At 40.6% G+C, this 27,552-nt stretch overlaps 1 protein-coding gene across 5 annotated transcripts; it reads left to right on the top strand.

Moving 5' to 3' along the window:
• Nucleotides 1-430: 430 nt before the first annotated feature.
• Nucleotides 431-24,135, top strand: KRAS (KRAS proto-oncogene, GTPase). 5 transcript variants are annotated; one of them, XM_056482444.1, is made up of 7 exons: nt 468-621; nt 1,416-1,433; nt 1,532-1,654; nt 6,973-7,151; nt 8,577-8,736; nt 14,492-14,615; nt 20,573-20,661. In XM_056482444.1, the coding sequence occupies exons 3-6, from the start codon at nt 1,544-1,546 to the stop codon at nt 14,609-14,611; spliced, it is 570 nt and encodes a 189-aa protein (XP_056338419.1). In that variant the 5' UTR covers nt 468-621; nt 1,416-1,433; nt 1,532-1,543; the 3' UTR covers nt 14,612-14,615; nt 20,573-20,661. The 5 variants fall into 5 exon arrangements, with proteins under 5 accessions (XP_056338422.1, XP_056338419.1, XP_056338421.1 ...); XM_056482446.1 differs by lacking the exon at nt 14,492-14,615 and having other exon boundaries at nt 20,573-24,135; XM_056482445.1 differs by lacking the exon at nt 1,416-1,433.
• Nucleotides 24,136-27,552: the final 3,417 nt, after the last annotated feature.

Below are 27,552 nucleotides of genomic sequence, written 5' to 3'. Positions count from 1 at the left end.
CCTCAATGGGGCACCTGGTGCTTCCTCCCTGCTCCAGCAGGGCCATCCCAGAGCACAGGGCACAGGGTGGTGTCCAGATGGCTCTGGAATATCCCCGGTGAAGGAAATTCCCAGGTGGAATCTCCTGGGCTCAGCCCCTGCCCGTGGCTCTGGTGCCATTGCTGGTCCCCCGGAGCAGAGCCTGGCCCTGCTCTGACCCTCCTGCACACAGGGACACCCAGGGCCCCTCTCCAGGCTGATCCTCAGCCTTTGCAGTCCCTAAATCATCCCCGCAGCCCCCGCTCCAGGATCTCCACGTCTCCCCCATGCTGAGGATCCATGCTGGGTTGGGGAGCGGCCTTGGGCGGTCTCGAACCCGCGGCCCCGCGCTCTGCAGCGGGAGGGCGGCGCGGGCGCTGCCGCCAGGGGCGCTGGAGCGCCGAGCGCATCGATCGCGGCCGCCCATCCGTGCATCGGCGCTCGGCTCCCTGGGCAGCGCCCGCCCAGCCCTGCCCGTCCCCCGCCATTTCGCACCGGGACGGGAAGGGAAGGGACGCGGAGCGGGAAGGGAAAGGAGAGCAAAGGAAGGGACGCGACGCGGGCACGGCGGGTGCCGGGAGCTCCCGCGGCACAGCCAGCCAGGTACCGCCTATCCCCACCCCGCCGAGCCGGGGCGACCCTCTTCCTTCCTTCCTCCTTTCCTTGCCCGCTTTCCCTCCGCGGTGGGAAGCGCAGCCGGCGCCCCCTGGTTCCCCGTGGCCGTCCCCCCGCCGGCCCCGTTCCCCTCTCCCATCGCGCTGCTCCCGCCGCATCCCCCGGAGCCGCATTCCCGGTGCTTCCCGGCGGCAGGGACAGGTGGCCAACGCCCTGCGGGACCCGGCGCTCGCCCGAGACACCCCCCGCCCTTCCCTCAGCCTTCACGGACTGTGTATTTTTCCCGCAGCCCTTCTCCCAAATCCCTGGACCCGGAAAGTTGGGGCGGCGCGGGCGCGGCGCTGGCGGGGGCAGAGGGAGCCGGGGCGGGGCGGGCGATGCCCGGAGCCGCGGGGGTCTGTCCGGCTCTTAAAATGCAATAAAACCCGCCCTGAACTGTGCCGGGAGAGCCGCCGGGGAAGCCCCGCTGCCCTGCCTCCTGTCCGGGCTCGGACAGGCGTTCCCGGCTCTGAGCTCATCCCGAGGGGAGCTGGGACGCGCCGGGAAACGCGGGGAGGCACCGGGAGGAAGCAGCGGGGAACTAAATCCCTGACGGATTAATTCCCTGCACGAAATACTCTTTTGGCCTTTCCCGGAGTGCGGCGCCGTTTTAATTTATTTAGTGTATTTTTTTATTTTATTTTTACTTATTTCGTGTGTGGCTGAGTGCCCGCTCTGCATTCCCTGTGTGTGTGATGTTGGAGGAGCAGCATTCCCTCATCCCGTTTTGTCTTGTCTTGCAGGGAGGGAGCTGCTTCCCGGTAATAGTAGAGGATCCTGACGCTGAATGAGAAGGCACCGGCAGCATCCTCGTTAGTGGGAGCCCAGCTCTGCTTAATGTTGGTTTCTTTGTCATCAGGTCTGCTAAAAAATGACAGAGTATAAACTTGTGGTGGTTGGAGCTGGTGGTGTAGGCAAGAGCGCCTTGACAATACAGCTAATCCAGAACCACTTTGTGGATGAATATGACCCCACAATAGAGGTAAACGCTTTCATCTCCTACTTTTTGTGAGGGGAGATTATCAGTTAATAATGGTGCTTGTTTGCTCTGGACTCTTACCACAAGGACAGGGCTTTAGAGTGAAAAGAGCTCAGAGATAATGCTCTGCATTGGAGATAGAATTGCTGTGCTTCTTGATCTGGCTGTGGAACAACAGCTGCAGTAAAAAATTACCAGTTCTGATCAATTAATAGCATGGTGTTAATTGCCATGTATCCTTGGGCAGCTGGATGCTGGGATCTCCATGATAAAGTATTTGCAAACTCGCTTGAAAATGGTTGGTGAAACTCCTCATAGCTTTGTGCAGCCTCTTAAATGGGGCATTTTTCCTCTGATAAGAAGGAAAATTAGTGGTTGTGAAATGTGTGTGCCAGCCTTTCTCAGTTCTTATCACTGGCATCTGTTTCACACGCAGATCCCAGGGAGAAATGTGTCCTGGTATGTTACAGTGAAGCAAAAATTGGAGCCTGTTTTGTTTTATTTTTTTCTCTGTTTAAACACACCAGTGCGTGTTTCCCTATCTAGAGAAAATGTTATAGGATAGCTTCAGGAATGGGTTTTTTGGAATACGTGGCTCAGTACCTCAAAGTTTGAAATTATATTTAAGCTTTCAAAGTTGTGTTGTTTTAAAGGTTTATAATGAGCAGGCAAGCTCTGGCTTTTAAATACAATGAAAATACTGGTGTTGTCTGAAATCTCGTGTGGATCACTGCATTTAACAACCTCAGACTCTATAAAAGGAGAAATGACACCATAACTTACCCCAGGTTTTTATGTTCCCAGCACTGAAGCTCTGCATCTCATGACTTCATTTATATGTTTATCCAGCAAGGCACTTCCAGGCTCACTTGAAGGAATCACAAGGGTTTAAATCTGGGCTTAAAATGGAGACTTGGGAAGTGTGTAGGTAGTAATTTTCAGGGAGACACAAGCATGAGAGCTGGTGCCCCGAGGTGGCACAAATTTAGTGAGATGTGTTGACTTGAGGTTGTTCCTTGTGCCTGTGTGTCTTCTTGTCTCTCTCTTGCATGGCCAAAGAACATCTTGCTTGCAGATTTTGTGACTAGATGTGCAAAAAACTCTTACACCAGCAGAGCAGCTCTTTCAATGACTTAAGATATGAAGTTCTACAACAACAACCCCAAACACTTTAAAATCACACAAAACTTGCTGAGAGGAATAAACCAAATGGGGTTTTACTTTTTCCTTCCTTTGGAGGCTGTTGGTCTTTGATGCTTGTTCATAATTACCTGGGTTTCTCTTAGGTTAGAGGTGTGTTTAAGCACTGCAGAAAGTGCTGTGCACCTTCCATCTTACAAGCTGTCACTGTGTAAACAATTTAGGAACACAGGAACTTAAATGCCAGTATTCCTGGAGCTCTTGAGGGATTTTGCTGTTCAACCAGCTGGGTGATTTGAAGGGCATTAAATGCATTTTTAATGTAAAATAATGAAATGAAATACAGTTCCTTACAGAATGAACCTGAAAATCCCAGAACTGTGTCTTTTATTCATGGAAGCATAGACTCATTTGGGTTGGAGGGGACCTTAAAGATCATCTTGGACACTTTCCACTAGACCAGGGTGCTCCAAGCCCTGTCCAGCCATTTCCAGGGATGGGGCAGCCACAAATTCAGTGCTGTGGTCCAGAATCCACGTGTTCTTCTCTAAGAATGGCACCAAATTAACTGGTTATTAAGAAACCTAATATTTTGCCAGAGTTCACAGCTTGTCACATGCAGCAGCATTCATTTCTGCTCCTTTTACAAGTTCTTGTCTACTAAATCCTATTCTTATCTTGTAAATTCTGAGACCTCGAGGACGGAAACTGTATCTTCCTCCTCCTGGTAACTGGCATTGTTTGTGCTTACATGTGGGTGAGCAGTAATTCAGTGCCAACAAGGGCAGGCTGTGATTTGGAGTGGCAGACAAAAATAAAAATGGGATTTAAATGCTCCAGTTCATGCTTGGCAGAATCTCACTTGGTTGAGAAGGGTTGGTGATGGTCCTTCCTGTGTAGGTGCAGTTGTGATGCTCATCAGAGAACAATGGCTGTGGAGTGAGTTTTAGGCAGTATGAGGAGATAAGGGTAAAATTGCCTTGACTGGTAAATAATTAGCATAGTTCAATAGTGTCACTGCTGTTTCCTTCATTGCCATACAGCAGAATACTCATTTTCCCTGCAGATAATCAAGCACAATAATTTGGGGTAAGATAGAGAAGGTAGTTTAGAGTTTGTTGTCCATGGTATATTTGATAACTAGGCAGTTACTGAATAATTCTAAATATTTCCTGTGAAATGAATGAAACTCCACACTTGTAAAATTCTCATGGTACAGCAGAGGAAAAACCACACTAGTTACTTAATTACAGGTGCCTTTACAGCCTTAATTTTGCTGCTGTATTTTGGTGGAATAGACCTAATGATTCAACAAAGAAGCTGGTTGGAAAACGTTGAGTTTCAGAGCCTGCTTGAGTGTTTTATTACTTAAATCTGAGCACAGCAGATGGCAGGGCAGGGGGAGGACTGCAAATGAGTGTTTGGGTGGCTGCAGTTGTTGAGATGTCGATGCTTTATGTGTGTTTCACAGTCCAGTGCTCTATTTGAAGGAGATGTCCGAGAAAGGATTTACAGCCAAGTAATTTGAAGTGTTTTATTTTAAATTAAATGTGTAGCAACCATTGTAAATCTGGCCTGAGCAGTTAGGGCAGTGCCCTCTACCGGCTGAGGATGAGTAAATCTTACTTGGGACCATTCTTTAATTTCTTTAATTTTTACATCTTTTACACTTTCAGGACATTTCAGCCTTAAATACGTGTTGTCTTTTATGCAAGAGCAGCTTTTCTAGCTGCTTGTCAGAGGTTTTGAAATTGGATTAGCCAAATCCCTCTGCTGATTTAGGAATACTGATATTTAAATCTGTGTTCTTAAATGACCTGTGCCCTTGTGAAACAAGCACCAATATTTAGTAATAGCTTAGTCTCAGCAGCTGTGATATTTTAGCATTAAATCTTTGGTATAATGGAGTTTTGTGGAGTAGTAATTACTTGCCTGGATGGGATTTATTAAGCACTGTTTTTTTGTTTTTGTTTTTTTTTAGCTAAATTCTGTATGTAGCACAAAGATGAGATTTCATATCACGTTTTCTTATCAGTGCTTGTGAGCAGATGGAATTACTACTCCTTTAACATAATTCTTGCTGATTTTTATGGCTTGCAAAAGGCCAATAAAAGCAGGTTAAGTGATCAATGAAATTTTTAAAAGTTGCATACTGTATACTGGGAAAAAACTGGAATTTCACATTTGAAGCTGGGTAGGATCAGGAGTTGATCTTCTGGCTTGCATTATTTCTAGCTTGCATTTTATTTTTACTTAATAGTGTCAAATGTGATTTCAGGTTTGATGTTTTGTAAGGAGGAGAGGGGAATAGGCCAAAATTCAAAATATTTATTATTTCACTTGTCTGGAAATCATAAGCTTCAATTTTCTCTCCTGCATCTTTGTTTTCATTCTGGATTCTTCAAATCCCCTCACTAAGTAGTCACAAAGATTTTCTCCCTAGAAGTAGCAAAGCAACTTAGCGCCTCAAAATAGTAAATTTTATATCTGTGCTGTGCTTTCTGCTTTTGGCTGCTGCTGCTAACATGGTAGGCAGTTCTTAAAAGTGATTTTCTTTTCTCCTAAAAAATGATGTTCTTTGATGAAAATTACTTAAAGCTTTTGTTTACAGCTCAGTTGAGGGGAATTTCTTTCCCTTTGAAGTCCTTAAGATGGAAAGGAATAGTACAGGCTTTTCAAGAACTGCTTTTCATGTTTTTGAACTAGCAGTCAAATTGCAAGAAGAGAAAAGGCAAGCTTTGTAAATATGTCTGGTGTAATGATAGAAGTTCTTCTAGGACTAAAAGGGATCTTAGGACATGGGGGATCTGCTCTTGAATAGAAGTGTTGGAATGAGGATGCATCCTTAGGTTTTGGGGGATTTTTGTAATTTTTTTTTCCCCTTTAAGCAGCAAGATAGAATATTAACTTTATTTTAGAGCACATTGAAGCTTGTGTGTTTCTCAGCTGTATCAATATTTAAACATGGCTTATAAGTTTCTGAAGTAACTTACCCACTTCTTACCTGAACACTGAATTTGCACTTCAGTGAAACAAATAGTACCAAAATTATCTTTAAGGTAAACAGTAAGTATTGTTTTACCTGATATTGTGAGCCTGGATGACATTTAACAGTAAATGTGATATTACAGAGTTGATTTAGTTTAAAATACTGTTTTTTACAGTTCTTTCCTGCTTGTTTCTTAGCAGGAGCAACAGGAAGAGAGCCTTTTGTAAGATTACAAATGGATAGAAAGTGCCTGGGAGTAGGTGTGCAGTGCCCAAAAATGGGTACAAAGGAAGAAAGGTTGTTCTGAGTTCACCTTGCAGCTGGCTGGAATTGCAATTTTGATTCTTTAATTCCCTTCCCAGTAGCTTAGGTTTGCTCCTGTGTAGTGTCAGAGCAGCAGCAATGATTTGTTAATCTCTGGCTGGGGAAGCTGAAAGGTGATAGCAGGAGTTTGTCTTCACACCTGTTATTTGTTACAGGGGCTGCTTCCTGGGAATAATTCATGGTGCTGGCTGATGACACCTTTTCCAAGCTCATTGCCTGGCTTTATTTCAAACACAGAGGTGTTCACAGGAGTTGCTGGGCATGTAATGCTCACCTTCTTACTGCTAAAGCTGTGTACTCATAGAGCCTGGCACCAAAACAGGGATGTAACAAAATCTGGCTGGTGGGACTTTGCACAGATTTTAGTCACTTGAGTCAGTGACCTGAAAGCTTTGATTTGATAGCATTGAAATAATTTGCTCTGACATCTCTGTGAACCAGCCCATCAGGGTTTTGATATGACTCTCTTGGTCTGTCCTGGCTGAAAAGCTTGAATTTCAAATATATCAGTTCAACTCTGATAACTTAATAACAGGTATCATTATACACACCTGCTCTGGCACACAAAACAGATTTCCTGTCCCAAACACTGAAGGCTTTTTATGCTTCACTTCCTTTTCAGTGGTGAAGATTTTTGGAGTTGTCTTGCTTTTGTGTTCTTTCTGGTTTATTATTTTCTGCATTCTTGTAGCACAGAATGAAGGACAAATTGAAAAAACAAAATTAGTACATTGAGCAAGCTTAAGCACAGTCAAACCTTTTCAGTCACTCTCTTTGCTGGTAATTAATTTGATTATGTTCAGATTTACTGCTGTTCCAAACCTTACCTGTTTGTGGTTAACCAAGGTGTATTTTTTTTGTTCCCTAGGATTCCTACAGGAAGCAAGTAGTAATTGATGGAGAAACCTGTCTCTTGGATATCCTTGATACAGCAGGTCAAGAAGAATACAGTGCAATGAGGGACCAATATATGAGAACAGGGGAAGGCTTCCTCTGTGTGTTTGCCATAAACAATACAAAGTCTTTTGAAGATATTCACCATTATAGGTGTGTATATGGAGACATAATCCACCAGTTCTTTTATTAGGTGGGCAGGGAGCTTGTTCTTCCTCTGGATAATACAGTGATCTCTCATGAAATAGGGAAAATCTGAAAATTAACAAGATTGCAACCTATCTGTGCATCTGCTGTCTGGAATTTTGGGTAATCTGAAAATCTGCCTTGTTCATAAATGAGGTGTAAATTTTATTGTGACTTAGTATTCTGAGTCAAGACTTACCCAGAGATAAATTCTGTCCATTCCATTGATGAAATCATTTGCTAAGGTGGAAAAGCTGTTGTAATTGTACAAACAGTAATGTCAATTGCTGGTTTTGTTTGGGGCTGGAGGGAGAAATACTTGGGGAATATTGTGAGAAGAATAATCTGTGTGAGCCCTGATGGCTGAGAAGGATGGACACACAAAACTAGAGCTCCAAAATGACAGTAAAAACCAACCTGTCATGAATTTCTTCATATTACCTTCTTTTAAATAATTAGTTAAGAATTCCAACTCATGCTTTCTTTGTCAACTACACTAATTTAGAAATAGAAGCAGTCTCTGGTGAGTACCATAGCAGATCATTTATAACTTTTATAACCTTTACCTTACTGTTACCCTGAATTCTCCTGGGTATTCTATTAGAAGCCAATGTAATTCCTACCAAAAATCACTGATGAGCAGCATCAGCCTAAGGTTAGTCCCAAACATGTATTAATATATCCACAGTTAGGTATAATAGTAATTATAATAACAACAGTGTCTATATTAATTAAGGAACACACTGCTAGGTTATTAGGGAAGGCAAAAGTAATGAAATTAATGATTTTTATTCAAGATTCTTCACAAGTACATCTAACATATTTCAAGATGCTTTCTAACTAGTGCTTGAAAGGACTCTTAAAATTTTTAATGCTGTCTTTAATTAAAGAACAAAATAAAATCACAACCTCCCCCTAAAACCAAACCAAAATCAAGACAGCAGACATGGAGCTTTTGGCAGTATTTTGGCAAATGAAATGAGTATTTTGAGTGTTGAATGTGAGAGGTAAGTAATAAGATTAATACCAAAGCTTGTTAAGCTTATTCTGGTATTAGCTGGTAAAAAGGAAAACAAACAAACAAAAGAGTAAAACACCAAACAAAAAAACAACAGAAAGGAAAAAAAACCACCCCAGTATAATGACATTAATATCTACAGTAGTTTGTAATGTCAGGCTGTTGGTTGGTTGGTTTTTGTTTAGTAAGGTGCTAAACTTGGTGGTGACAGGATTGGTTAATTTATTTTTTAGTGGTCTCCCAGTAGTGCATGTGCAGTAGATTAACATAGAGAATGATGTTCAAGTCTGTTAATTTTATGTTTTAACTGTTTTGAAATCTACCATATAAACTATTAATACTTGTTAAATCAATATTTTCTTCTTTGTTTTTAGGGAACAAATAAAGAGAGTTAAAGACTCAGAAGATGTCCCAATGGTGCTAGTAGGAAACAAATGTGATTTGCCTTCCAGAACAGTAGACACAAAACAAGCTCAGGATTTAGCAAGAAGTTATGGAATTCCTTTCATTGAAACTTCAGCAAAGACAAGACAGGTAAAGCTCAAAACTTCCAGGTGCAAAGGCAGAGCTCTCAGCTGAATTACCATAATGTTAATTATTCCAGGCATTGACATTTGCTTAGTCATATCAAGGGATGCATTTCTGCAGATTGGAAATCCTTGGGGTGTTTCTTCTTTCTGTCAACTTGCTTTTAATTGTTAATTGTTTATTGATGAGTGATTGATTGGCTTCAAGTGGGCAGACTCAGAGTGAGACCTGGCCTGCTCTTGCTCTCCTCTGTCAGGTGGTTGCAGTATTCTTAATCTTGTGAGAGGTTTTAATAGAATAAAAGCACTTCCTCTTAGGGGTGAAATGCTTATTTTTCCCTCAGCAAGAGGATTAAACAGACAAACAGCTAATTAGTTTATTCTGGTGAAAGTGTTCTCATTAATAAAGGAATTTTTCCATGAGGTATTGATTCTCTAATTAGGGATAGACCTAAGCAATTGACCTTAAGGCTATTTCTGAAATTCCTGAATTAGTTGTTTGTGTAAAATGATACTTTTATTAAGATAATGATACTTTTCCTAAGATTTGAGAGCTCACTGTTGGTTTATTGTGGCTTAGTGGTTCTTTCAGTGCCTCTCTTGGGCTGTGTGAGCACATAGGTGACAAGAGTGGCACATCTGAGCTTTCAGAGAAGAGAAACTCTATGGATAGAGGTGGAACTGGTTCAGTACTTCTGGAAGAAAGCAATCTTGAAAAGTGCTGGTTGGTGGTTTCTCTTTTAAGAGCAAAGATTTTACTGTCAGTACAAATCAGATCAAGCCTGAGTGGCTCCTACTCTGCATCATCAGAAGTGTTATGTGCAGGTTGTGAATCAGGAATTCAGGAGGTAAATAAGGGCAATTTGAGTAACTGCTCAGAATTTCTGTAGAGATCCAGCTACATCACTTGGCAGAATTTGCTCATAGCTTGTAAGGCATTTTTGGATCTGAGAAATGAATATTTTATTAGTGCAAACTTGCTCCACCGACCCAAGTTTTTGACAAGTTGAAACCTGGGCTAATTAGTAAAACTTCACAAAGCAAGGCTAACTTCTGGCAACAAAGAAAGTCTCTGTCAGGTAGGATTAAAAACAAACAAAGCAGAATTACCAGACTTGAATGACAGAATAAATTAGGCCACACAAGTGTCCTGAAGAAGGGGGCATTACAAGTGAACTGAATAATGACAGTGGCTTTGTTTGGAAGGTGCTGTATTAGTGGCTGTCATGGAGATAGGAGGGTAAAAAACAATTCTGAAATTACATTTAATGTTTGAAACAACAGAAGTGCTGCAGCAACATCTAGGTTTTACTTTGTTCAGTCTGTCTTATACAGCATCAGGCTTTGTTGGGGAAATATTCCTTGTGCTTGGCCACTTCTATTAAAAGGGATATTTTACAATAAAGATGCCCTGTGGGCTGTTTAGAGTCTGTTGGATTCAAAAAGTTGGCACCACTAGGGATGGCTGCTGATTCTTTCTCAGTGCTGTTCAGAGCATGTTGTGCTATGAAATTCTTTCATAGGATGCTGTGTAAATAAAATATTTTTGAGAAGAGAAAAGGGCATTGGAGAAAGAACTGGAATTTAGTTCTAGCAAGAGGATCTAAATATTAGTGTATGTGATTGTATGTACATGTGTGTGTATGTGCACAGAACGATTTTTCAGTCACACTGTCTTTATATATAAACATATATATATATATATATATATATATATATACACACCTTCTTCAAAAGTAATTTTAAGTTAGGGGAGTGAAAGCATTTTATGAGCTGCCTATGGCCTGTGGGCTATAGTTTTATTCACTCTTTGTCTAAAAGTCAATATAAAAATAAAACTCTGGTGCTCTCTGTCCTCATGGAGAACTCCCAGGTATGACCAGATACAGCTGGTGGTCTTCTGGAGTCTGTGGGAAGTCTGCCATGAGCATTTCAAAGTAGGAACTTTATTTTCCATTCCCATCCTCACCTTCCACCCCATGGAAACATCACTAATGCCCTGCTGAAAGGCACCATTTTCCTGCCTCTGCCCTTTCCTGTGCCCAGTTTTTCTGGAGCTCAGAGGGAATCAGAAATGTTTCTGCAGGAGGAAACTGGAAGGTGGAAAAGGGAGGGAATTGTCAGAATAGACTTTTTTGATTGCCAAGGCACTTTTTAAAAAGGATGGCATTGCATGCTCGTGCAGGATGATGTCTCAGTTTAGCTAAGTTTTTAAGATTTTTCAAAAATTGAAAGGCAAGGACAGAAAAGAGAAGAATATTGAAATGAAGTACAGAAATAAGTTGTTCTGGAAGTTAGTGTGTTGGGGTTCTGACTGAGAATAAACATGCAAACAACTCACAGCAAGAAGACTGTGCTTTAAGCCAAATCCCACTGTGAATTTTCAAACAAATCATTGAATTCATCAGTGAAACCTCACATTAGAGGGCCCTACAACCTGGGTGTAAGGCTACAGATTATTAATACTTTGAGTTAGACCACTGACTGAAATCAGTATAATGTAAGTTATGAAAAGTAGTGATAATCCTGTTTCTGAATGTAAGCAAGTGGCAATATTGATGGTTTTGTAAGGCCATGAGCAATTACTCATCCCTCCAGAGTCCTTATGGAGAAGGGGGATGAATGGCTTAGGTTTATTTTGATTTCTGATTTTGCTTTTCTCTGTTTGTCATAAGCTTTATATTCAGTTTCTTTCCTGTCAACGTGAGCATGTAGTTCCCAATATTATCAATAATATCAATGAGAGATGAGGGACAAACTTGATTTATCCCCACCAAAGCTTCACCTGCCATTCTTTATTTGGCTTTCCCTTGCCTGGGAATTACACAGGGCAAGGTTGTAAGGCTGTAACCCCAATGTGGTTTGACTGTATCCCTTGAACATTTCAGCTGCTGGTACTGGATTCACAGGAAAAGGAGATGAATGAGCATTATTGCAAGCAGAGTAAAGGGTTTCCCAAAGTCTGAGGTCTCATTATTTAGAATATATGCTTAAACACACTTTTGGTGAGTGTAATGAAGTTAAAAAAGCATTTTGGTTATTTTAGCTGTCTGATGTACAGTGGGTGAGACCCCAGCCTTGTGATCAAACTAAGCTGAGAACCTGTGAAGCAACTGGGGCAGTATTTACAGAAATTCACTCCTACATCTCAGTTAAAATTTATGGATAACTGATAACTTAGTATGCCTAAACCATTTCTTAGGGGTTTGTCATATCTGTTTAATGTTATTGTATCACTCCAAGCCATTTTTAGTCCAGCTCCTGTGTACAGGTTTAATTTTAAAGCTTTGTTTTCAGTGAATTTAAACTTGGTTAGACTTTTTACACTGGGGGTTGATTTTTTTCATGTCATTTGTATGTTGTAAGTTAGAACTTTTCTGGAAAAGCTTAGTCCTCCCCCAAGGACAAAGCTCCAGGGGAAGAAAGTTCTGGTTGCTTTTAGGAGATCAGCTGTGATCAAGTGTTTCAGGATGGGCACAGAACAATTTAAGTGCTACAGAAGTAGAAACTTGTGAAAATTCTTGTTTGGGATACTTTGGTATGTGTTTGAAACAGCCTTTCCTTGCACATGGTCATATCTTAAATTGAGTGTTTGGCTATCATTCAGGAGGCAAAAGCACCTCAAAAACATTGCCTTAAGGTCCTGGGTTCCTTGGGCTGTTTGGATTTTGGAGTTTTCAATAACTGCCAAAAAGTATTTTTGCTTCACCTCTGACAGCTAAAAGAACTGGTTAGTCCCATTTTGTATATATGGTCATTCCTTACTGAAGGAAAAAAATACTGGAGAGTCTTAAATTGGTATTCATATTATTTAAGTTTGTAGGATTGGCATCTGGCTCTTTAAAATGTCACCTTGTGCTAATGATATGAGCAAATATGTGCCTGTACAGATTTTCTTTCAGAATAATCCCTTTGATCAAGGTTCATAAGTCTATTCTTGGTGGTGGCAGTAATAGCAAATTCTTTTCTCACTCTGTGTCTCTCCATCTCTCTGCATTGCTGAAGCAAATTACAGCTCCTGTTGGTGATGGGAAAGTTGGCAATAAATGTTGGCTCAACAATTGTTACCTAATTTTTCATGTGAAAGCTCCATAATCAAATTACATCTTTCTGATGCAAAACAGTAGATTTGCAAAAATGTTGATTCTTGTACAGCCTGTGCTTTGGCACATAGCAGGTGATCAATCTTTCTTTCAGAAAGAAACTTCCATTCCTTCCAGAAAAACATGGAAGTATGAGCTTTACTTGGATTTTTGTCTGTTTTACTGGCTTTCTTTACATTTTGCAACCTGTCAGACCTGGAATGTAAGACTTGTCCATACTTTACTACATCCTAAGAGGGCACATTATGTATATAGAGGGAAATACAATCCAGTAAATCTAATTCATTTAATCTTCAAATTGAAGAGGCTGTAGTTCAGGAGAACCCTCAGATAAGGAGCAGTGTGTTAAAAATAAATGTTCAGTGTGATAACCTGTGGCACAGGTCATGCAGAATCACACAGAATTGTGGCAGTAAATGCTGGCTGGCTTTTGTTACTCAGTGCATAATGCAAAGATGAAATGGAGAGACAGTTTATAGGAAATTTGCCAAATAAAAGCCCAGACTGTCCATTGGTAGTAATAAAGCTTTGGGGCTTAAGTGGTTGTGGTGCTTACCATGACCATCAGTGTGTTCTGGTTTTATTTTCAAATGATGAGTTTGTATTAAATTAACAGCCCTGTTGATCTGATTGAGGAGACAAATACTGAGATTGATAGTAAGGCAGAGAAGAGAGAGATTTGCTCTCCCCTTCCAAAGCTGCAATGGAACATTTTTCATCTTGTTCTAATAAGAACATCCTCACAGATTGATCTAAATCTTTAAATTTTTGCACAGCTATGCTAATTTTGAAATACTATAACTTAGAGCTGGTGCTGAATTTTTATATTGTATTTGGTTAAAGATGTCTTCAGTCTCCATACATTTTTATTTATTTTTTTTTTAGTGCTTGTAGTGTCATATCCAGGTGGCCTAAATACAGAGCTGCAGAAAAGTGAGGTGTGAGAGCAGAGGAGTAAAATGTGTAGCTCTGTGTCATCCCTGGAAAACAAGAAGTATTTCTGCAGCAGATTAAAATCTGAGCAGCAGAACTTCACAGGTTGCTTGCATTTAGTTGTTGTGATGAGACATCCATGGTTGCTGAGTCTGGCCTAGAGGAACAGATCAGATGTGTCTTGTTGATGTAACAAAGCTCTTAAAGATTCCAAGAATGAACATTTGCTCTTATGGCTCAGGTACCATTTTTCCTAAATTTAATAGCACAGCACTTGCTTTGTAAAGTTAGTAGCTTTAAAAACAACTCTGCCCAAAATTACTATTCTTAGAAAGTTTTATTTCTTTATAACCACTTAGGAAATCATGCATCCATCCCCCATGAAATGTGGGAATAGGTTCAGTAGGACAAGCAGTATCACTTTCAGCAATGGAAGAAAGTCTTTCTCTTTTTTTAGGCTCAGTTACCATGCACAGAAGAAAAGCAGGGCTTGAAGTGTAGATATTCACATAATTGGTTACCAATAAATGTTGAATTAAGTGTTTATCAAGCAGCAGATGAGCAAGGCCAGCATTTTAGGTACATAAACGAAGCTCCATTTAGTTGTCTCAAGTAAAGCTCATATTTTCAGTGGTTTTGTTGTGGATTTTTCCCCTTCTGTGGGTGTCCCAGTTTGTCTCCATCATTAACAAAGCCATTTTTAAGGAGTTGTGTTTTACAATGCAGAGAGTGGAGGATGCTTTTTATACATTGGTGCGAGAGATCCGACAGTACAGAGTGAAAAAAATCAGCAAAGAAGAAAAGACTCCAGGGTGTGTGAAAATTAAAAAATGCCTTGTAATGTGACAGGGTAAGTTTTGCCATGTACCAGGGTATGCACTGCAAATCACTTGCCAAATAAAACTGATTGAGGGTGTTTTGCCAATCAGACTTTTTGTGGCTAATCAGTGACTTAATCTCACATATAAAACCAATCACATTGAAGTGTCCTGAATATGGATTTGCTGTGATTTGTGGTGTTTTGATAAATGGATTAACAAGAAGTCTTCAGTGCATATTGAATTCTACAGCTGGGAAACAGAGGTACAATTCTGAGTGGGAAGAAGTTAGGGGGAAGGAGTTTAATTAGGATTATATTGCAGATGCTGTTGAAGTGAATGTTGGTTGAAGCTTCAGGCTGATGAACTGAAGGGAGAAGATTATAACACTTACAAGTCCTCCTCAGATTCAGAAATAGGAAGTTCTTAATCCAGCAAAACAGTATTTGACTGGTGCATAGTCTTTTTTAATTCAGGCCCTTCCTTATGCCATGCTCTTTTTTCCTTGTTTTTTCCCACCTTAAAAAATTTACCATTTTTTCGTGGTTTTTTTTTTTTGTCAGCTGTAATGCTGTGAGTAGTTCAGATTTGGACAAAATAAGATTTCACTTTTTTTTGACTGCCTTTACAAGAGGTGGGGGTGAAGGAAGACAGGAGGAGAAGAAGGGACTAAACCAAAACCAGCAGAAAAGCACCAAAAACCTCCATACCTAAATTCTCGCAAAATCTTTTTTGTGATCTGTATATTCCACTGTAAGGAAAAAGGAGAGGAGGTGAGGACAGAAGAAACTGGAATGGAAGAGGTGCTTGTATAAATCCCTTCCAGTGCTTTTTGAGCAAACCATCAGAGCAGTTCCTTGCAGATATTCCTGTCCCATTAATTCTTTACCTCTTTCTGCACCAGTGCAGAGAGTGAGTTGTTACTCCTTATGTACTTGTCCAAGTGGAGGATGGCCTGGAATTTCACCATTTTATGAAAGGAAACCTTCATTTTTCAAGATGTGTGTGTTTCAGAATATGTGGCATTTCAGAAGTAGTAGAATTTGGGTTGTATCCTCAGAGACTGTCACAGTGTGGGAATATTCTCAGTGGGGGAGTTTTGTTTCCCTTTCTGGGGAAGAAATTCTGATTCATATCAGTTTTGACTAGATGTGTTCAGGCATGTTAGTCTCAGCTTTTAAGTGAGAAATGACTGCTCAGAGATTTAAGATTTTTTTTTTCCTAAAGAAAAAGGTGGAGTCCACTTTCCTGGAGATGTTCAGGAAATGACTGGATATGGCACTTAATGCCATGACATAGTTGACAAGCTGCTGATCAGTCAGAAGTTGGACTTGATGCTCTTGGAGGTCTTTTCCAGCTTTAATTATATGATTCAATCCCTTTGTGATACTCTTTCCATCCCAGGTTTCCTTTTCAGGAAACTGGAAACTTCAGTCATGAAGCTCCCTAGTCTTGCATCCAAATTTTACTAAAACAAAACACCTTGTTTTATCCTTCCCTGGCTATTAAAAAACAACAAACAGAAACTGGGCAAGATGACTTTTGATGAGAGCAATAGAAATTAAATTGCTTAAGCCCTGTAGCCTTCTGAAAACCAACTCTGCATTTACTTGGTGTGCTACCAATGGAACCATAGCACAAAGTAGAATTTTTTTTTTTTTTTTTATGCTGTGACTTGAAAGATTCTGAGTCCTGTCTACTTTCCCTTCAAGTTGGGAGAATGAGAATAGGATGATGGGAATTGTGGTTTTTAGTGGAAGGATTTTTGCAGATTGTAAGGTTCTTATTTATCTCTCAGTGAACACATTCTTTATTTCTTACCAGCTTCCTACTTCCTTGATGGTGATGTCCAAGAGAAGTATTTTTGGGGGGTTTTGCACCTTGATTTTTTTGTTCCCTATGAGGGAAATCTTTTGTCAGCAGTGAATATTGTTGAGTTTTGGATGTTTGTTGTTGTGTTGGCTTTTTTCCCTGCACCCTGTTTAGAAAAGTCTTGGATCTAAAGCTCTAGAACTTGAATCTGCTTATGGAAGGAATCATCTGCCTTTATTCCCAAGTGAATTCTGCATGGTATTGATAGGCATTTTTAGCAACTTTCTATTTAGGGAGTTAAGCTGGAGGAAGCATATTCCAAAATTATTATGGCACAGCTGTAGTTCAGTAGTGATTTGAGTGGAATGAGAAATCTGATAATTAAACCAGCCTGGCTTGTATTACTTCCCAGTAAGTAAAAGAATGTATTATTTAATCTGATGTGTAGTAGGTGGCTAAGGAGAGCAGCACCTGATGGTGTGAGCCTTCCATCTGGGATTTTAGACTTCAGAAATATTCATTGTAACACAGACTGCCATGAGAGTATCCTGTGAATAATCAAGTTGGATGGCTCAGAGTGTTTTTCTCCCTCTTGGAATATTGTTTATCTTCTTGCTGCCAGTGGGATGCCTTCTTAAGTTGTATTAGTCTTGCACAAGGAAACTGAAAACTTTGACTGCCCAGACTGCCATGGCCTGCTGATGCTTTCCAAGAGTTTCATTCCTTTGGCTGTTGCACAGTAAAACAGAAAGGACAAAATATCTTTTGCTCCATTTGTAATTTCCAGCTAGCAGGGAGAAATTTCCAAAACTCCATGAGAAATCCTCAAAAGAACTTGTTTCGTGAAAGCATCAGGTTTTTAAATAAAGAACATGCTACAAGCAGACATCTAGATAATGTAATCCAGGTTGATCTGGGTTAATAGGGAAAAGTTTGAATTAGAAAAGTTCTAGATTTGAGTTTAAAAATGCCTGAATTTCTGGTTAAACTGCAATTTAATGGTTTCCCTCCACAGTACTACAGAGGAGTACAAATAACTTTTATTCCTCATGACTGATAGGTGTGTATCTATATATGCATTAGATATATTCCTAAAATGTAAAGAACTCCTACAATTTGCAACTTGTTTAAGATTTTTTTTGGGGGGCTGGGTCTTTAAGGAATTTCAAATTCCATATGAATTTGGTTTTTGTTATTGCCAGTCAGGTTTGTTGCTGGGTCTTATGTGTGCTTGTGGTGGTGCAGCCACATCTCTGCAGCCATGGGAGCATGTGGGGCTCCAAAAACAAATTGATAGCCAGGAGCAGGCTGATCCTTTGGGATCAGTTCTGCTGTTCTGTTCCCTCTGCCCTTTGCAGGAAGCAGAGCCAGGAGCAAGGAGTGTCAGTGCACCTTTAGTGAAGCTCTGGGCTTTAGTTCTGAGCCTGCACAGGGAATTGTGAGCTGCTAATCTAAGGCTGGATGTAAAGCTCCCTTTCAGTACATCTTGCACACAATAAGTGCATTGTCAGAGGGAGGAAGGTCAGCTGCCTGCAGTCCCTTCCTGCTGAAAGAGCTGACTGGAAAGGTTGGCAGCCTTTGATCTCACAACACTGATGCCTTCAGGGACCTTCTGGAGACAGAGGATCCACTACTTACATTTAAAATTTAATGGGCAGGCTGAAAAGTGCAAGACCTCCCTTTACCTTGTGTTCTCCACTTCTAACTCACAAATGGTCTAAGCATGGTTTTGTTTGTCATGTTCTATTGTGGCAGGACCAAACACAGTAATTTGTGAGGCTTGGTCTACAAAGGTGTAAATGCAAGGATGAAAGCCAGGTCAGTTCTGTAACCTGGTCAGGTGAAAAGTGTCCCTGCCCACAGCAGGGGTTTGGAATGAGATGATCTTTAAGATCCCTTCCAACCCAAAACGTTCTATGATTCTGTATTGCAACATGTGCTGTATGTGAAAGATCATCATCTTACTAGGTAGGAAAAAAAAAAAAATCTCAGCCTTGAGTGGGAAGTCATGTGTTTAAAGGTTCATGGTAGTATCTGAGTATGACTTTGTACGTTATGTTCTCTGCATTTATTTTAAAACAAGTTTAATGAGGGAGGATTTCTCATTTGAAGACTTTAATTGCAGCTTTTAGGTGTGTCTCATTTGAAGGCACCAACTGAAAGCCATTTCTGAAAGGTGGTTCTATAAGGCAGTGTGAACAGAACAGTTGTTCTTGTGTTTCAGAAATAAAACTTGTTTTGTCTGTTGTGATATATTCTTAGTGCTGTCTTCCTTCTTAATAGTGAGATCTGCAGTGGAATCATTAAATGGTGTTACTCCTATAGCATTTCCCTACTTGAGCATTGCTAAATATTCTCTTGGTGCATTAATGCTGAAGCTGTTAGCAAAATACACTAATTCTCTCTAAAGTAATACCAAGTATTTTTAATTTTCCACAAACTAATGAGTGACATGACCTCTTGCAGGAATAAGGCTTTTCTCCCACTAGGCATTCTGCATCAATTTTATATTGGTCAATAATGCCTCAAAATGTAGAACAAGTTGTTTGTAAGGTTTTGTGATATGCAAAGTGTGCTATTAATATTGGGAGATGGACTGCCAAGGACTCTGAGCATCAGTTGTGTATAAATGTTTTATGAACTTGAAGGTTTTAAATAAATTTAGCTTTTACTGAGTGCTGCTTTTTGAGGGAAGCTATTTCACACTTCCCTGTTGTTTGGACTTTTTATATTAAGTTTCATCACTACCACTTAGTTTGGCTGAACTGGGTGATTTTTGGCTTTTTGTTTTTTCAGAGTTCACTTTCAGTTCTTTACTGAAGCAGGCATAGAGGAGGAAATGCAGAGTGTTACTTTTTTTGAAGGCAAACTTGTGTGGCTGAATTTCTAGACCTCTTTTATAGTGATGCATCTGGCTGCAGTGATAGAGTAACAGTTCTCAAAGATATAAGGAGTAAGGCAGCAAAGAATGAAGAAAATTTTTATCTTCAGGATTTTATAACTGCCTGTACTCAAATTATTAAATGTAAGGGCAGACTGACAACATGAATACTTCAGTGGGACTTGAAGCAACCTCAGAGCAAGGCCATAAATTTTTTCCCATTAGTAGGTTGTGCCAAAGTACATTGTACAGCTTTGTACTTGATAGTGATCCATATCAGGCTTTTGGATTTTCTAGTTTCTTTAGATCAGAGTTAATATTGGTCAGCTGTAATTACTCCTGAAAATATTGAAAAACTACTCAGTGTGAACAAACTTTAGCTTTTGTTTCTGTAGCTTAAGTCTTGGAGCCATGGAGATTTTAAGTGACTGTGCAACACCAGAGAGAATTTGTTTCAAGTGTCCTTAACTTTCAGAATTGAATAGAATGATTTATCAAATAATTTATCATTGGGACATGGGACTGATTTGATTGATTTGCATGTGTAAAGATTTATAAAACTGTGGTGTGATTACTGTACCAGTGTGCCTGATCAGAATATGTGGATTAATCACAGCTATGTCTTTGGTATTGAATTATTGGTACAAATATTAGAATTCAAATTCCAGAGCTGCATATAGACCATTAAAGCATAAAGATAGTTAAGGCTTCATAACTTCTCATTGAGGGTGGTGAGGCTCTAGGACAGGTTGCCCAGAGAAGCTGTGGCTGCCCCATCCCTGGAAATGTCCAAGGCCAGGTTGGATGGGGCTTGGAGCAGTCTGGGACAGTGGAAGGTATTGGAACTGGAGGATCTTGAAGGTCCCTTCCACCCCAGGCCATTCTATGATAATACATATTTATAACCTAATTGTGAGGTGTTATTATATAAATGCACACTGTTCTAGCTTGGGGTGGGGTAAGGTGTGCTCTTGGAGATGGAGGCAAAGCCAGCACACTCTGCATTACCTTCCTTCCCACATCAGCAGTGGAATTTCACCTGTGAGTGACTGCAGGATGCCCTAAGCCCAGTTTAGGAGCAGGAGTCAGCTCCTGCTGGCACCAGAGCAGTTCCCTCAGGTGGTTGTGTCAGAATTCCAGAGAGGAACAGGATTAGTCCTGCAGCCAGGATTCCTTGTTCAAAGGATGGCAGGTAGGCAGCAAAATGTGCTGATGGAGCCCTCTCAGGTGGCCAGGGAGGGACACAGGCTGTGAGTCTGAACCTGATGCTGATTTGTGTTTTCTGGATCTTTTCAGGGTGTTGATGATGCCTTCTACACATTAGTCCGAGAAATCAGAAAACACAAAGAGAAGATGAGCAAAGATGGTAAAAAGAAGAAAAAGAAGACAAAGACAAAGTGTATAATTATGTAAATACAATTTATCCTTATTCTTAAGAAGTACTGAAGTAATTTTGTACATTACACTAAATTATTAGCATTTGTTTTAGCATTACTTTACTTTCTGCTTCATGATCCTGTTAGCTTTACCTGAATGCTTGTTTTAAATGACAGTGGAAACTTCATTCCTCTTAAAGTGCCAGTATTCTTTGACTGTTGGTTCTTGAACTAGCAATGCCTGTGAAAATAAAAGGAAAAAAAAAAAACAACAAAAACCCAAAACAAACAAAAAATACCCACAAAAAACCCAAGAACTGTCTTAGGACTCTTTGGTGCATGCACAGTTGCTAACTTCCTATTTTTCTTACTGATTGTGAACTTCTGTTCTGTGTGCAAAGCAAACAAATGATGCTCTACACATTTTAACATCCCCTCTAAATTTTTGGCTTTATAAATTTGGTTGGGAAAAAGGACTAGTTAGCAAAAGAAACTTTCATTTCAGCCTTTTCTTTATCTTAGACTGATTGCAATAGAGAGAGACCAGAAGCCTTTATAGTCTTCCTGTAGATTTTGCTTCTAGGCATCTAGTCTTGTAGCATTTCAGATCAATTTTAATGAATGTAAAGAGAAAAGTTTCAAAAAAAAATTCACTGCAATTTGTCATGGTTGCTCCTTAAATACTCTATTTTTTCTATAAAAAATTAAAAAAAAAAAAGAAAAAAAATTTAAAATACAACAATGCACACCTGGCAATGGAAAAAGTAAAAGTTCTAATTAGGTTGATTTGCTATTGTTAATGCATTGCTTTAAGAGCTTCACTGACTTATTTGTGTCTGAAGAGCAAGGTGAAATCCCCCTCTGTCAGAGCTTTGAGTAGCTTTGTTCAGTAGGGTCAGGATTTCACCCTGAGTGTCCCTAGGAAATACTAGAATGCCTTAAAAGAGAAGTTGATTCAAATTCTTAGGTTAATTCATAGATGGACCCAGAATTTTCCATAAGAATTAAATCAGAATCAATCCTAAATTACATAGTGGAGTAAAACCATTCTTTTTTTTTTTTCCCCCAAGAGTGGCATTAAATATTTCCAGATGCCCATTTTATGCAAAATAGGGGAGAAATTCTAAATTCTAGCAACATCAGATGATTGAATGAAAGAGTTGAATTTAGCTGCTTCATGCAGATAATTTGGAAATCCACTATGCCATGGAAGTGGTGTGGAATTTGCACAATCTGTCAGCATAGAACATGATTTCCAGAGTCAGTGTTGTTTGTGTGATGTCTGTGAAGTACTGATTCAATGGTTGGTGAGTGGCATTCCAGTGTCTAGACTGTCATGAAGCTACACCAAGAGTTTAATGTTGTCTTTCTCTGTGATTAAGTTATCTTGTGATTTTTGTTCTTTTCTCCCCCCACTTTTTTTTTTTTTTTTTTTTTTTTTTTTTTTCTGATTGGAATTAATGCCAGATTTTTGCAGGAGCTTCCACTTTTTGCTACTGCTGTAGCCTAGTTATCCACTGAAGTAGGAGCCAGTAGTCCCAGTGTTTCCTGTTCTGGTGTCTCCCTGTAAATGTGGAGTTTGTTTCAGGAAAGCTTTGGTCCCTGAAGGTGCAGTTCTTCACAGGAGCTAACTCAGCTGCAGAGTGACACTGGAAGGTGTGACTGGTGTGCCCAAAAAATAAAACAGAGGACATTGAAGTAGGATTGTTGGAGACACTGGAAAATTTGGAACAGGGAATAGCAGCATTGCCCTAACCTAAGGTATTCCTGGAATGGAAATTTTACACAGGTATGTAAAAATTGCACTGTGTAACTTGGACCATTTCTGTGAGAAGCATTATTTTGCTTCTCCAAAAAAAACCCAGACTGTTGTAGGTGGGGACCTGCAAAGCTGGCAGGGAGCAGAGAGTATGTGGATTGCTCCCATATTTAATTTCATTGTGTCTAGGAGAAATCAGGCCTTTCCCTGCCTGTGCCCCCCATTCCCACCCTTCACCAAAACCCAGACCCCTCCCCTCCTCTCAGCTTCAGTGTGCAATGTAGGTTATGACATATTCTGAAAAACAGGAACAGGAGAACAGAGAACCTAACTTTATACTGTAAGGACCAATAAGGAGTAAGAACAGACTCTTATTGTCACAAAATACTTCAGAGCTTCCAAGGTTAAAATGTGTTGGAGACAGTTATTTGCACATTTTATACATTCTTGATAATACAAGAAGAACATAGCAAAAGTGGGTTGTAAGCCTCGAGCAAATGGAAGTAATCTTAAGGTTACTTTAATTTTGGTAACTGAATCACACTGCATGTCAAATTAGGGCTGGTCTAAAATTCTATTGTTAATTTAACTAAAAGCTGTTAGGAGAATTTGTAGCTGAAATGTCTTATTCATCAAAAGTGGATTTCTATAGCTCTACTATAAAGCTATATATGAACTAGTGTTGGGGTTTTGCAGCAAAAGTGAGCTGTACTGCCAGTCTAATCAAATTAGTACAAAATTCATTTAGATTAGCCCTTATTTACTTGAAAAAAAAAAAACCAACCCAACCCCACCCTTGCCACTGTTGTGCAGTTTTGTCTTCCTGTTTGTTGAGATTTGGTGAAGCACGTTGGACTGCAGCTTGCACAAGTTGCTCCATCATCCCTGCCCTGCCCTGTCTGAGATGCTTCCACAGAACATCCCTGGGTGCTGTGTGTCCTGAGAGCAGCTCCTGAGCGAGCTGGGAGTCACTGCCCGTGTCACCGTGTCAAACTGCCATGTGTCAGGGAGTAACACCTTCTTACAGTAGCTTTATGTAACTCTGCTGAGTACCTGGATCCTTGGTTTGCTCCAGAAGGAATTATTCCCACCAGTTTCAGTGCCCTGAATTTTTTTGCTACTTTTTTGCTGTGTGGGCTTTGTTACAGTAACAGGATAATGGGTAAATACTGACACACACAATCTTCTGCTCTTGTCTAGACTATGAAGCAATACAGTTATTACCTTCAAAGACCATCAAACTGTAAAACAAATCATTGTGTCTCAAGTTTACATAAAGCTACATAGATGGTAAATCTTTCCTAACATTTCTTTATTCCACTGTCTTGTGTTTTCATGTTGAAAATACTTCTGCTTTTTCCTCTTGAGTGCCAACTTCTTACTAGAATGACTTCTTAATGTAATATGTTTACCTGGAATGTATTTTAACTATTTTTGTATAGTGTAAACTGAAACATGCACATTTTGTACATTGTGCTTTATTTGATGTGGAACATATGCAGTGTGATCCAGTTTTTCCATAATTTGGTTGTGTGACCTAGGAATGTTGGTCATGCCAGACATTAAGTTAAAAAAAGGAAAAAAAAAAAAAAAGACCACTGTTTGTTTTAAAATTTTTAATGTTTTTAGGAGTATGTGCTGTGAGGTGATCTGGAATTTGTCATTTTTTTGTCAAACTGTACTGCTCCTATTTATTGTAATGTAATAAAAAATAGTTATTGTGAGTGTCTGTCCCAGTTTCCTTTTCCTCTGCAGGAATTTCAGGTAACAGAGCATCCCATGAATTCTGTGTGCTTGGCAGTTGTTCTCCATCCTTTCTTGCTGCCTGTCCCAGAGCTGCTGTCCTTGCCCCCCTTGCTGTCCCTGTCTCTGAGAGGGGCTGCTCAGAGCAGGTGGAAGTGCAGAGGAGCTCTGCTGATGTGGAAGTTTTTCACATCAGTGTGGTGGCAGGAGCTGGAGCACGTGTGTTTCATCACAAGGTACTGCACTCTGCCATCACTTTTTAAATTCCATCCTAGAATACTGTGAGGATGGTGCTGCATCCCACCCCCCTCCTCCTCAGGCCAGCTGTATTCAGCACCTGGGCTGAGCTCCTCTGGAGCTCTTCAGCAACAGTTCCCAGGAATTGGTGCTGTCTGAAGGGCTCCTGCTTGGTAACCAACAGGCTTGGAAACTTATTTTGCCTGCCTGAAAAACACCTCCAGTGGAACAGCTTTTTTGAAATTTCAGAGGAAGTTACCAAACCTGGATTGTAGTCAGGATGGAAAATAGGTGTGACTAAACCCACCTGTCTTGTGACCCTGTAAAGAGCGGGCCTGAGTGAGGCCCCCAGAGCTCTCCTGGACTGCAGTGGGCAGTGAGTGACCACAAGTCACTCTGTGTGTGGCCATCAGAGCCAGTGACCTCTTGTTTGCTGTATCTGGAGGACCAGCAGTGACAACAGAGTGTGGAATGATGCCCCCCTTCCTTGAGACTCCACCCTTCAGGCACTGACAAGGTATCCAAGGTGAGTGCTTCAGTGAATTCCAGGGGAGTTTTGCATCTTGTACATACTCCAGGATTGTGAGTGTGGGTGTGCTATAGAAAATGTACAATGGATAGTGCTCTCAGAGATTTTAAGTACTGCAGATTGCAAGTAACTCGGGCCTATGAGTGAGTTGCTATTGTGCTTATAGGAAATTCTGTATGAATCTTTAGTTATATTGTTTTAAATTAAATAATAAGTGCTGTTAAGTGTAAGTGCTGTTAAACCTTCAGACATAAACCACTGGTCAGATCTGGGGCTCAGTTTTACAAGGGGTTTTGCACTCTGAACTTTGTGATTTAATGGGAGCATCTCCCTTATTCCTTTTATCCAGACCCTTTTCCATCCTTATCCTTTTTGAATCCCCAGCATCCTCAGAGATAAGTTTTGGCTGATTTTGGTTTTTGATTGATTGATTGATTGTAGATTTTAGTTTGCTTTTTCTCTGTGTGCTGGTGGAATGAACCTTGTTGAATGGACTTTGTCACACTCACACTTTTACATTAAACCTGGTTTTGCTGATGCCTTTCTTGGCAATTCTTTGAGTGACCTTAAAATGCCTTACCTATATTTCAAAGATTATTTCTCTCTCCAGTGTCATTTAGTTGGTGGGAACACCAACCAACCCAACAGAGTATCAGCTCTGACACAAGTGTGAGTTGAGCCAAGGCCTACAGAGGCAGCCTGGAGCAAACAGCCATGGCCAGCCAAACTTAGCTTCCAGGGGCAAAGATCAAGTTTTCTGTTCCTGCTGCAGCAGTTACACAACAGCAGAAATCAGCAGTAGCAGGAATGGTCTTCAGGGCCCAAGTGCTTAAAGCGCTATGGTTCAAACACCCCCCTTTCCTGACCCTGCAGTTGTCTCCCTGACACAGCAAGGTGGTGCCTCTGCAAGTTAAGCAGATGAGGTTAAAAGCTTTAAGAATTTACTTTCACAGAATAGTCAGGGTTGGAAGGGACCTCTGGTAACAATTTAATCCAACCCTCCTGCCCAGGCAGGTCACCTGGAGCAAGTGACACAGGAATAAGTCCAGGTTGGTTTGGGATGGCCACAGAGAGGGAGACTCCAGGCCCTCCCTGGGCAGCTGTTCCAGGGCTCTGCCACCCTCAGTGTGCAGAAATTCCTCCTCATGCTGAGGTGGAACTTCTTGCAGTATGTTTATGGTCAGTGCTCCTTGTCCTGTTGCTGGGCAGCACTGAAAAGAGCCTGGCACCATCTTCTTGGCACCCACCCATGAGATATTTATATGCATTGAAGAGATCCCCGCTCAGTCTTGTCTTCTCTTTGAACTAAACAGGCTCAGCTCCTGCAGTCCCTCCTCATAAGAGATGCCCAAACCCCTCATGTTTATGGCCTCTGCTTGATCCTCTCCTGTAGCTCCTTGTCTTTCCTGAACTGTGGAGACCAGAACTGAACACAGCATTCTCTCTGCAGGGCTGGGAACTTCACTTTTGAGAGGATGCTCATTTCCAATGAAAACAGATGGTTCAACGTGGAAGATTTTTAAAAATCAGGTTCATCTTTCAGGTAATAAGCACAGCACCTTGAACTGACACCCAGCTTTGGGATTAGAAGAGTTTCTGTGCAACACATACATGGTAGTGAAACAGAGCAGGGCTGTACAACCACACCTTCCTGAAAAATCGTTTCATACCTGATGTTTCAGTTTGAGGAGGTCAAAAGCAGCAGAGGAAAACCTATTACCCATAATCTGCACACCCCAAACCCTTCAGATGACTCCTGGTGGGGAAGCAGCTCCCTGATTTGTGCTCTAGAGGGCTTGGAAGGAGTCACATTTCACTTCAATTGCAGCCAGAGCTCTTTTATTGTTACCTTTCCTGGGGGGTGTGGTTACTTGTCATCGCTGTAGTAGCGCTGCTTCATGGCTCGGTATTTCCTCAGGAAGTACAAAGCCTCCAGCTCCTTTATAACAAATTCTCCCCGGGCAATCAGTTGCTTAATTTTTTCAGGGTCTTTCTCATCTTTGTTTTTTAGAAAAGCTGCTTTCAAACGGCTTCTGAAGTAGTCGGCTCCTCTGGGATACTCCCTTCCAAGGTACAGCAGCTTGGAGAGAAAAGAACAATGTGTTTTTAATTAACTGAGTGCACAGTGAAAGGGGGTTCATTTTCTGGTTAAGGAAAGTGCTGGTGGCATTTAAGACACTTACATTTTTGTACAGTTTTATCACTTCACTTCTTAAAGAATTGGCCATTCTCACATTTCAGTGAACTCTGTCCTTGGGTGATTTTTTGGTTTGTTTGGGTTTTGTTACCTGAAGGATAACCAATTTGAAATTAGACTTCTCTGGGAGTCAGTAAACCACCTCAGCCTTCCTAAAACTTGTGTGTTCTACTGAGCCCCATTTGCTCTAATTCTGGTTCTACTGCTTTTTCTTTTTCTTTCTTAATTTTTATTCCATTTAGCTTCTCATTGTCTTCTCTCCTCCCCCCTCAAACAGAAAACAAGAAACTTCTAATAACTTTCAACAACTGTGCTGTTCATTGACTGCTTTCTCACACCCTTACAATTCTGTACCTGCTGGCCTGGCTGCTTCTATAGTGTGCTAAAAATCGTATAATGTTTTAAAGATAAAAATACAGAATACATATTTAAGTA

The sequence above is a fragment of the Oenanthe melanoleuca genome, chromosome 1A, assembly GCF_029582105.1.
Source record: "Oenanthe melanoleuca isolate GR-GAL-2019-014 chromosome 1A, OMel1.0, whole genome shotgun sequence".
In the NCBI taxonomy this organism is placed as follows: domain Eukaryota; kingdom Metazoa; phylum Chordata; class Aves; order Passeriformes; family Muscicapidae; genus Oenanthe; species Oenanthe melanoleuca.
This window is presented reverse-complemented; position numbering and strand designations above follow the sequence as displayed.

What these genes read in the sequence shown, in the direction of transcription:
- KRAS (XM_056482445.1), top strand. Translation starts at nt 1,544, where the DNA reads ATGACAGAGTATAAACTTGTGGTGGTTGGAGCTGGTGGTGTAGGCAAG. An exon ending in AATATGACCCCACAATAGAG is followed by an intron (nt 1,655 to 6,972) that starts GTAAACGCTTTC and finishes TTTGTTCCCTAG; the next exon opens with GATTCCTACAGGAAGCAAGT. An exon ending in CTTCAGCAAAGACAAGACAG is followed by an intron (nt 8,737 to 14,491) that starts GTAAAGCTCAAA and finishes TTTACAATGCAG; the next exon opens with AGAGTGGAGGATGCTTTTTA.